At 43.3% G+C, this 11,812-nt stretch overlaps 1 protein-coding gene across 5 annotated transcripts in view; it reads left to right on the top strand.

Moving 5' to 3' along the window:
* The window catches only part of PALM2AKAP2 (PALM2 and AKAP2 fusion), a 271,441-nt gene that overhangs the window by 100,022 nt on the left and 159,607 nt on the right, over positions 1–11,812 (top strand). For all 5 annotated transcript variants that reach the window (XM_075021178.1, XM_075021180.1, XM_075021183.1 and 2 more), the window contains 2 exons: positions 10,209–10,323; positions 10,929–10,950. In XM_075021178.1, the coding sequence (XP_074877279.1) occupies positions 10,209–10,323; positions 10,929–10,950 (137 nt within the window). The remainder of the gene's footprint in view (positions 1–10,208; positions 10,324–10,928; positions 10,951–11,812) is intronic.

The raw sequence follows: 11,812 nt of genomic DNA, 5'->3' as shown, positions 1-11,812 counted from the left end.
CCTCCAGAAGCAGCTGTAATTTTCAATAAGGATAAAAATTGAAGAGCCAGTGTCTGAAGTTTCTGCTGTGGATAGCCACTTAACCTGGAGGTTATAGGACCCACCTTGCAGCAGCTGGCTCCCAGGGTATCCTTATGGCCATTCTGCTGCAACCCAAGGAGTGTAAATTTGATGTAATAGAATCATTGAATCATTTAGGTTGGAAAAGACCTTTAAGATCATAGAGTCGAACTGTTAACTTAGCACTGCCAAGCCCACCAATAACCATGTTCCCAAGCACCACATCTATACATCTTTTAAATACCTCCAGGGATGGTGATTCAACCACTTCCCTGGGCAGCCTGTTCCAGTGCTTGACAATCCTGTTGGTGAAGAAATTTTTCCTAATATCCAATCTAAACCTCCCCTGGTACAACTTGAGGCCGTTTCCTCTTGTCCTATCACTTTTTACTTGAGAAAAGAGACTGATCCCCATCTCGCTACAATCTCCTTTCAGGCAGTTGTAGAGAGCAATAAGGTCTCCCCTCAGCCTCCTTTTCTCCAGGCTAAACAACCCCAGTGCCCTCAGACACCCCTCATAAGACTTGTTCTCGAGACCCTTCACCAGCTTCGTTGCTCTTCTCTGGACACGCTCCAGCACCTCAATGTGTTTCTTGTAGTAAGGGACCCAAAACTGAACACAGCACTCAAGGTGCGGCCTCACCAGTGCTGAGTACAGGGGGACGATCACTTCCCCAGTCCTGCTGGCCACACTATTTCTGATACAGGCCAGAGTGCTATTGGCCTTCTTGGCCACCTGGGCACACTGCTGGCTCATATTCAGCCGGCTGTCAACCAGCACCCCCAGGTCCTTTTCCACCAGGTAGTTTTGCCTGGCTCATGCTCTGCCCTGAGCTCCCCATGACCCTTAGCAGCTCATCTGTCAGCTGATAGTATAAATTGTGGACAAAAAGTGTATTCCCAGTCTGTACATGGGAGCCTGAAATCTCTTCAGGGCAAATACTTCTTTTTTTTTTTTTTTTTTTACTTCCCTTCATTAAAAAAGAAGGTGGAGATAAAACTCACACCCTTTTCCAGGCTTCCTGCCTTCCCTGTAAATGCTGCTAGGTAACTGAATGTGTATCTCCAGTATACCAGTATATATAGGAATTGCACAAAAACATCCTCCTTGCTTGGCAGCTTGTAGTATGGCTGCTGCATAAGGTCACGCGTTCTTTTTGATTGTACATCCACGCTACCCTGGGTAATGCTGCAGTAGCCAGTGTTGCTGCACTATGGAAGAACGAGCACTCAAAAGTCATCCCCCAATTGCTCTCCCTCTATTTCTTGGACCTCTCCCAAGATATAAATAACACAGTCCACTGTACAGCTGAACTGCTGGCATCTGTTGCTAAACCTAAATGAATTTTCATGTGCATAGCTGCAATGTGGCAGCAAACTGTTTTTCACAGGGCTGGCCACATCTGCGTTGCTTTTCTAGTCTCTGAGTGCGTGCTGCCATGTATGGGGACTTTGTGCTGGAGGGAACTGCACGTGCAACCCTCATCTGCCTGGACCACATCTTGCAACACATGCCCTCCAAACCCAGGTCCCACCACAATCGTTGTGACCTTTCTGGAGCCTATTCCCAGTGCTCAAAGTGCCTGGCCAGTCCACTGCAGTACACCTCAATGGTAGGAGCAAAGCACAGCATGGGAGGGGGAGAGGATTTCACGACAGCAAGCCACATGGGTATGTTTGTTTCTTGTAGTCTTGTGTGTCCTCAGGCATCACAGGGACAACTCTCCTGGTGCTTGGACTGCCAAATTTACTTAAAGCTGTGGGAGACCAAGCAAGTTTCTGCAGGGTTCTGTGTCTTCCCTGAGTCTTTGCACCTTCACCTTCCAATTACAAAGTACAGTGCACATGTCCTCTCTCAGATGACTATTTTATCTTCCCTGCCTTCCTCCTGCCATCCCAGTAAGTACTGAACAATGAACCACAGATGATGTGCCCCTGTACTTGCAGTGTAAGTCCCGTACGTTGTCTGGTGCGACTCCCTGTCTTTCTGGACATGGAGAGTTGTGTGTTTGGTTTTGTGCAGCCTGAGTGTTTTATATCAGTTGTGGCTCTCAATTCCTTTACTTTATTTTAATATTTTGGACACTGAACCAAGAGGCTCCAGAAGCAGGAGGCTTGCCCTCTGTCTGGGCTGGGAGGGAAGAAGAAAACAATAGCAATGGTGAAGATGCAAAACAAAACCCAGCTTTACCAGTAGGAGCCTAAATGTCCATTTTCATCTCACAGGGCTGGGCCGAGAAACCAGGACATTTGTGCCATTTGTTTTAAACACAAGTGCTCCAAGAGCTGGATGTTCAAAAGCCAGACTCTGCCAGAGTGGATTAAGCTCTCAGGGTCTTTACTTGGCTGGTCAGAGAAATGAAGGGGTTCAGTCAGATCTGCCAAGCCCTGCCTGGAGCTGGTCAGGAGCACAAACAGGAGCTTTCAGATCCAAATATTCCAGTATAAGCAGACAGGGAGAAAATAAGTGGACTCTGCTCTTTCACCTCTTTGGCCACTGGCCAGGGGACTGGGTTCAGACCAGGGTTTTGGTGGGTTTTTTTTCCGTTTTCCCCTCTATTTCCCAAAGGAGGGTCAAGCCATGTGCTCCTATGCTGTAAGGGCAAGCATCCAAGGCACAGTGATTCACTGATTTCCAGTCAGTGATCTGCCCTCTCCTGAGAGAGTGGGAAGTTTTTAAGGTTGTAGTCTCTCCAAGGCTGGAGATATCTCCTGTTTGAAGAAGGCTGGAAGAACTTGGCCCTGGAAGGCTCACGGTTGTAAAAGTCCCCAAACAAGTGTGGGCTGTAAATGCCGGGGGGGGGGGGGGGGGGGGGTAAGAAGTTGTGTGTTAAGGTGATATGAGGATGATACTGGAATGAGATAACATCCTTCTAAAATAGAGAAAAAGCAGGTTATGAAAAAGTTGTTCCAGTTGGAAGAAGAGTCACCCCAGAGAGCACTGGAGGTACCCATGCTTGGGAGATTTAACGCTGCATCAGGCAAACCACCGACAAAAATTAATATACAAACAGTGTTGTTTTGGCAAGGAAAGGAACTTGATCATCTAACTTCTGCAACTCCAAGTCGAAGTATTTGTGTTATGTCGACACTAAGCCTTCTATACCTGCAGCAGGCAACATTTTACTAACTAGATCAGGGTAATGATTGTTGGGTTTTACACATCATCATGTTTAGCTCAAGAAATCCTGTGACTAGTGCTTGACTTTCTGGCCTTGATTTGTCTAACCCAGAAGGGATTAACCTGGTCCTAAACAAGGCAGATGCAAAAGATCAATATACAGCTCTTTTTCTATGCACACATGTATACATTTACGTCAAACAGCAAAGAGAATTACAGCAAGTTTTTCCTCTCTTCCCAAGTTCATGAGCTGGTACTGGGATGCAAATTTTGCTTGGTAAAGGGAATGGTTTCCCTTCCTATGTATCCAGGAAGTTTCATATAGATTACCAGAGCAACTCATTCAGCATCATGTCTGAATCTCATTTCCAAGCATTGATTGGTGATAATGTATTCCCAGTCTTTCAAGTCACAGAGGTTTTGCCTTTTCAAAGATGCTAATTATGTTTGATTATCAGCTGCACTCTGTAAACAACAGCCTTTTGGAAATCACAAGATGTGCACTGCCAGCTTTCCTCTTTGAGGGTGAGCGGTTCAAAAAGGATGAGCTCTGCAGAAAGACTAAACTAGGAAGCATTCAATTACTCAGCTCTGGAATTCCATTTCAGATCCTGCAAGAGACCTGAAATCAAGCAGGTTTTTTGCCATCAGCACTGGCTGTGTGTCGATATACAGTGACATCTACAAATGGTCCAGCTGGCTTTGGCACAACTGCCAGTGCTTGCTAAGAAAACTAAGCCAATGTGGAAACTAAATCAAGTATTAGTCAGTGATTCCCCCCCTCCCCTACAGCAGATGAAAGGCACTGTTCATGGCTGTGGCATGTAGGTTTCAGCTCCAGTTTCTTAGGCATGTTGGTTTACAGCCAGGCTGCTGGTGCTTGGCAGTGGATACGGGTATAGGAAGCGTGTCAAGGACTGAGGTGCTGGTCTGGGATTTAGGGTACAGTTCCCCATATCTTCCCTAGTTCTGCTGGTTTCAAAAGCCTCAATGCAAAACTTACACATCTTGCAGGGAGAACCCTTTCCCTTTGCAAGTTTATTTTCCAAGGTTATTCTGAACCTGGGTGAGCTAACAGGTACCCTTCTGCCCCAAAAACCTTTACAGTGACCAAGAAGTGATAATGAGAGGCCCATGGGGTGGAGCATTTTTGCCAGTGCTCTTTTGCACTGTGAGAAAAGGCACATGGATCTGCTCACAGAAGGGTTGGATCCTGCACGTTAAATTTCAGTTTCTGTTTTTTTCTGTATGGTCAAAAGCTTTGAGAGGGCAAGATCCTTGAAACGGGCACGGAGTTTGCACAGAGATCAGTTTCATCCCTAAAGGCAAGCCCAGTTGTCCCTAAACTTGGTGTTTAACTTTCTGTTTAGTAAGCATCAGAGGGCTTTGTTGCAGTTCTCTGCTTGTGAATCTGCTGTTTTAATACCAGCTGTAACACCTCAGGATGTTCAGCTCTGAGAGACCTGGCACTAATTACTGATAGACAGGTCATGTCTTTTTTGTGCCTTTTATATAGGGTTGATTTAGGGTGTCAGTCAAGCAATAGCAAAATAATCAGTTTACAGATGAGCCATCCCCCACTCTACATATGCATCCGTCACCTTTTCCCTTCAAGTGCTTGCCCTGATTAGGTCTTTCCTGTTTTCCTCTTAAGTTCTGAATACTTGTGTATTTTCCTTATTAGTGCTGATGAATGTTGTTGTTTCCACTGACATGTCAGTGTGTATGCTGCAGACATAACTTCTATTACATTTCTATCTTCACTGCAGAAATGACATGAGTATTTCTCAGGTGCAACCCAGCATGCAGAGCTAGTACAGGCTAAAGAAACTGGTCTATAAACCTGCAGCTGTTCTCCCTGTTTATAATGCTGTTACCATCCCACCCCAAAAAACAATACACTGCTGAGCCAAATGTAGGTATCTCTAGAAATCACATGTCTGCCAGAGTTAATTAGCTGGATAGAGGAGGCTGTTTTCTTCAGGCATAGTTCTGCTTACCTGGGATTTGTGTGCTCCTGTCGCAAAGCAGTGTGACTCTGCACCACCTGTGTTAGTGCCCTGCAGGATCCTGCTCAGGGTCCCTCCTGGGGTTGAGGTAAAGGCACCTTGTGCCAGAACAGCCTCTGCCTTTCAGCAGAGAGGAAAATGACAGCCCAAGTCTGAGGGTTTCAACACCTTAGCATGAGAAACAGAGGAAAGCCTTCACCTAGAGAAAGAGCATTCAGTACCTTCAGGCTGTAACACAGAACAGAGCCCTATATCCAATCGTAATGTTTGCAGGGTACTGAGTGCTAAACATAAATGCACATGTGTACATACCACAGTGCCAAACATTTCCTTCTGCCTCTTCACTTCTTAGATGTCCCTTCTTAACTCCCCTTTTTATCACCTAAATTAGTCTTCTGTGCTGCCTAACAGCTCCTTTGGTCCCTGATCACAGTGTCTCTGCAGGAGGGTTCATTTGCTGCTTCTGCCTCCAGTCCTCTCAGAAACTGCATTGGGTGCCTTGCCTACACTCATATAGCCACCTGGTTAGGTGGAAATGCCACCAAACACACAGACCAGACTTCCTTTAGCAGTCTGTTGCATCCCCTTCCCTGCAGTACTGAATGGTTCTGGTCTGAATTTTGCAGGGCATGATGTCTGATAGCTACCAACTATGTAGCCTTAATTATTTTTTTTTTTAATTCCCCCCCCCCCCCCATCATTAGGGAGTTTCAAGCCCCAGCTGGAAGAAGCCATGAGCATCCTGATCTGATCTCAATGGCTGACCCTGCTTTGAGCAGGAGTTTGGGTTAGAGACCTCCTGAGGTCACTTCCAGCCTGAATTATCCTACCAGCCTTTATTCTTACTAACCAAGGAATCAGGGTGTCCCCAAACAACAGCAAAATACTGTCCAAGAGACAGCATCCTTTCTGCTGTTTGTGGTTTCTTCCCCTTTATAGCAGGCCAGCACCATTAATGTGAGCAGGACAGTCACCTGGCTTACATGGGCAGCTCTTCTCAGCCCCACTGAAAATCATGTTATACCCTCAGGTGCTTATGGTAGCTGTCCATTAAAGAAAGCTACAGGACAGACAGACTAGTAGCTAGGCAGGCTTGGCTTTCTGACTGGCAAAATCTCCCGTTTGTTTCTGTGATATTTGGGGAAATAGGGCTCCATGTACATCCACTGAAAAAAACATACCCATGCCAAAGCAACTCTGGACTCCCTGAGCCATTTTTACTCCTTGTATAAACAGTTTAGCAAATCTCTGTGATCAGCTAACTGCTTGGGCCAATAAGCAGCAATACTGTCTGTTTTACACCACTTCTACCTCATCTGGAGGTCCGTTTTGTTTCTTATTTTTTTCTCTTTAGCACTCCAGATATAGTAGTTGTTTATTTAACTGACTATTGTTGTGGCCGTCTTTCAAATGCCAGCCTGAAATCTGCTAAGAAGCCAGGAACAAGGGAATTATAAGGTTTCCTTGCCAGGTGTCAGATGACAATTAAAGCACATCCTTTTTAAACTGGGCTAGAAGAAAAGGACATTATTCAATATTTAACAGGTTTACACAGGAAGAATGTAGGCACTTTGTGTATGTGCATATGTGTACATGTGCATTCTGAATGGATTTATTACTATTTAAACCATTATGTAGCATGCTGCTCGAAACAGGTGTGATATTACTGCATTTTGGTTTTCAGGCCAAATTTGCATCTCTGTTGTCTCTTGTTACCAAAAAAGCAGGCAGTTCTTATCACTCAGCAATTCTGATCATATGAAGCTCACTAAAAAAATAAAATGTGCGAAACAACCTTCAGTTTGCGTTATGATTTTAATTTTTACATTGCTGGCCCCTAGCTAAAATGGCCAAAGGAAGTGGTGAAGACTCTAGGTCCAAATTTTCCAGTGAGGTCTGTGGTGCCCAGGTGGTTTACTGATGAATATATACAACATCTCACATGGAAACCGTACCCTTGAGTATTTGTTACCTCAGCACCTCAGCAGCATTACCTCAGCCTTTAAGCCTAGAGGGTACAGACAAGAGTGGTATAAAATGGAGCAAAAAGGTGTAAAGCAACCTCCTGTGGATATTAATGCTTGGTATACGACCCCTGTGCCATGTAACAGGTACCTTCTGGCTGAATGATCTGTATTTTTCCTGCCACAGTTAGGTATTCAGACCCATTCTACACAGCGCCTGGGAGAATCTCAGTCTGCCTGCACTGATTTCAGTGGAAAAATGTCGATTTGCACCTATGGGATGAGTTTGTATGCATTCTTATTCAGTGTCACATAGGAAATCTGTGTCCCTACCAGCTTCACCAATGTTTCTAAATACTGGCAGCTATGTCTCCATCCCTTTCCACTTTAGCAAGTTGTTGTTAATACCACTTTTAAAAGGAACTGAAGAAGAGATTCACAAAAAAAAAAGCCACAAGATGTCTTGTGAAAGTAGGGTAACCTAATGTTGTATCTGCCCAACTTGTTTTAATGGTGAGGGTAGGCTGGCACAAAGGAAGCAGAAACCGAGGAAGTGAACCAGGAGAGGAGAATAAAGGCAACATAAACAAGTAAAAACAAAAGAGCAAGTAGCCAGAAAGTAAGAAAACATAAATCAAATCAGTTGCTGGGTGTGCGTGTGCAAGTGCACATGTGCATGCATTAGAAGGAAACTTTCTCTGGATGACCAAACCAAATTCATGACAAACATTCTACAGTTTTAAGCTGGTGCACAAAAAATGGTGTGCTTATGATCACCCCAAATTACAAGGAGTCTACTTGCTTATAACCTTACTCACATCAACATCAGTTGCCTCACACCACGTATACTCACAGTGTTTTCATTGTCATAAATTATTAACTAATGTCCAGTTCATTTGAAAGTAAAAGGACTTCTTTCTTCCCCTGTATTTTGTTGTTGCTGACTTCTATGCACTCCCATTTTACAGTCTTTTCCTGGATCATATAGCGAGCAAAATGTACCAGGATACAGAATATGCATCCTGAAAATGCTGCTTAGTGATTAACTTGGGAAGAAAAGAAATATACCAGTAAACTCCACCTCACCCAGCTCCAGAATGTAATTTCAGCAGATGGCACAGCAGAGTAATTCAGATGTCTTTATCAGCAAAGTATAAATGTATTGTGGATCTACTAATGTTCCCCAGGGACAGGGAAGCAAAAGAAGCCACCTTCTTGTTGAATTCTAAATTCATTAAGTAGGAGTATGACAATGACTGACCTCAGTGACAAATTATTTTTTCACTTCACTAGGTATTTTTTAAAATTTCCTGGGAAGAAAAGTCAAGATAAAACAGTATTTTTTGAAAGCATTCTTCCTGAATGACAACATGAGGGGGAATATCAATCCAGTATCAAATTGTTCCATTTCAGCAGAACTAAATATTTTGTTTCAAAATGTTTTGCATTTTTTAAGTTTTTTTATTGATTTGGAGAAAATATTAAGTGGATTGCAGCAGAACTTTCCAACAGTTCATTTTAAAATCACTGGAATTAAGCCATTTCAACTTGGGGATGAGGGAGTTGCCTTTAAGAGAGAAAAACAGCAGTTCAACAAACCACCACAAATTTGACACCATTAAGTATTCACATACTTCAGGAGAGCAAAATCTGCCTTTTTCCATCTGCAACAACTTGAGGCTGTGATACTTTTGCCTCCCTCTAATGAAAAGCGTTATCAGCAAGTGCCACACATCTTTCATCCTTGCACAATTAGAAAGTGGGTAAAAATTTCCCAGGTGGGTACCTTAAGTTAGACCCCTGCATGTATATTTAGACACATGAATTTCACAAGCAACTCGTGCTCTCAAGCCCCTGAAAGGAGCAGTCCGTCCCTCCCTCCTCCCTGGCTGTTCACTGTCACCTTCTCCTCGCCCTCTGCCTTGTGATCGAACAAGCATTAATGAAGTCCAGTGCTGAGCAGGGCTGGGAAAGAGCGAAAATATGTCCCTTTCGCTTGGATCAAGGCACTGATCCTTCACTTGAGAAGTGGTGGCAGAAAGGCAGGAGCAAGCAGCCATGGGTGAGGAAAGTACTGGGCAATGCTGAATTGTCTCATTCAAAAAAATATGGTCCAACAAGCTGTGAGAAGCTACAGTTCTTTCTGTAGACAAGGGAGTTTTAGGTAACTATCCGGGCTCAAAAGTGTTCATCTTAGCTCATATTACAGGTTGGGGTTTTTTTGGTCAAAAGTGAGAAAATAAAGATGGTGGTACACTAAAAATAGAGGGAGAGAGGGAATATTACTGCACCTGCATAAACCATGTCAATAAAAGGAGGTTTGAGTTAAAGTAATGGAGAATCTAACCCTGCTTAAAGTGTATCCCAAATCACAATCAACATACCTTAGCGAGTGAGTGCCATTAGGTCTCACCAAGAGAAATGAGAGTACTGAATGCTTACTGCCTAGCAAAATAAGTTTGTTTTCTGAGCAGCCTGTATATTTTATTACCTGAAGCCTCTGGGGTCCCCCAGTATCATGCAGTAACAGTAGAAAGCATGGATAGGTATCCCAAAGTTTTACTGTCAGGAATGGGCAAAGTACTGGTTCAAGAGAAACCCCTAACACAACTGGCTAACTGCCAGCTTCCAACAACTATTTCCAGTTTCATTGTCTGGAGTACAGAAGCATTAGAAGACACCTATTCCTCCAATTATTACTGCACATTTACGGTTATATCCCATACTGTGATTTCTAAAATGGAAGTGCATATCTGAGAGGTGCTACAGAATTGGGGTGAAGGCATAACGAAGTGTATTTTTAGTCAATCTGTACATGCTTTTGCAGAAATGGATAATAAGAGAATTACTGTGTTTCTTTTAAATAGATGTCTGGTTTACAAATCATTCACGTGCCCTTCATGTGCTAGGAAACCAGTTGTGAATAACAAGAGTGAAAGTTGTTCCTGATGACATTTGAAATGCTACTTCATACCTAGGAAACACTGGCTTACTGAAATAATTTTTACATGTTTTATTTTTGTGTGTATGTGCATGTCTGTATGTCTTCCACAGGCTGGAACAAGAAATACAGAAATTAGAAAGTGAGGAATCCCAAATATCTGCCAAAGAACAAATCATTTTGGAGAAACTGAAGGAGACTGAGAAATCCTTCGACAACTTGCAAAAGGTATTAAAAAAAAAAGGCACTCGAGCACAGATTGAAACCAAGGTAGACTCTTAGCATTGTTTGAAAGCAGCAGTTATAATTCATGCACTTACGGGAAGATTGAGGGCAGCTGCAGAGCACGTAGCTCAAACCAGGATGAACAAGACTAGAAAAGATACAGAGGCGTCAAATCTATTTTGACTGGGTTATCTGGATTTCCCCTTCCCACTCCAGCTTTCTTTGAAAGGGGATTTCAGAGACTATGTCCCTAGCTTATCTGCAGGGAAACAATGTGAGCTTTCAGCCCCACTGAAAGATGTCAGCAGGATCCTGAAAGGCATCTCAAACTTCCCTGCTTCCAGTGGCACCCAGAGATAGTGGCATTCACCACAAGTACTTCTGAACATTACAGCTTGCAACAAACAGCAGCGTTCTCCTTTTAGTTACACCATGTCCTCTCCCTCAGCCTCTAATGGCACCTAAGCCTGAGGAGCCACATCCCTAGTTACCCATTTAAAAATTACAAAGAACCATAAAAGCGAGCCTAGCATGAAAATCAAGACTTCATTAAAATTATACCCACATATAAAAGGTTTAACCAAATGTCTTATTTTTTCCCTTCGCAGAATTTCTCACACCAGGATGGTGGTAAGTGCCTTTTTATTATTGTATAGCTTTGGATTTAACAAGAGTTGTTACTATAGCTTTGTTGCAAAGGTTTACAGCATGGGAGTTGTTCTCTTCATTATATGTTTCTGAATTATTGCTAGAGCCATAGTCTTTTTCTTTGGTATTGCTATAGTGCAAGCACAAACATCACTACTGTGGTGAAACAGTACTCCTTTGGCAGAGCTCCACCTCTTATGTGAAGCAAGGGGAAAGAACAGCATGGATGACTTAAAACAGACATCGTACAGCTTCTGTTATTGGCCCCTTTCACCACATGATAGCCCTGCACTGCAGACTCCTTTTTACCTCTCAGTGGTCAATCTTCTCCATTGTATGTGCTCAAGCTCTGTTCATAAACAGTTAAATACAACGAGGACTATTCCTAATATACAGGAACAACTGTTAAAATTAGATTACTTCACTGATGAATGGTACTCTCTGTGTGATGATTCTTACAGAAGGAAAACCTCGCATGGGTGGATGAGGATGTAATAATTCCTACTTTGTACACTCAGTGTCACACTATGCATGATCAGTCTAAATACTGAGCTATAAGCTGAGGTGTCTGAGTGAGCAAATAATGTGGTTGATTTTCAGGAAGTAAGAGAGACCCTTGTAGTACTTCTCCAGGGCCCTTAGGACCCAGGAAGGATATCACGCTGATCCATCTGCAGATAAATCTGTGCTCTAGACACTCATTCTCAGTACATGTCTTTGAACTGACAAGATTCAAAATACTGAGGTCAAGACTAGCTCCTCCAGCTGCTGACAAAGCCATGCCCAACTGTACTGTGAGTACAGATGAGGGATATGTAGGATGATCCTAACATTAAAGCACTGG

Source organism: Buteo buteo, chromosome Z (assembly GCF_964188355.1).
Source record: "Buteo buteo chromosome Z, bButBut1.hap1.1, whole genome shotgun sequence".
NCBI classification, from domain to species: Eukaryota; Metazoa; Chordata; class Aves; order Accipitriformes; family Accipitridae; genus Buteo; species Buteo buteo.
Note: the sequence above shows the minus strand (reverse complement) of the source record. Positions and strands in the feature narration are given on the sequence as shown.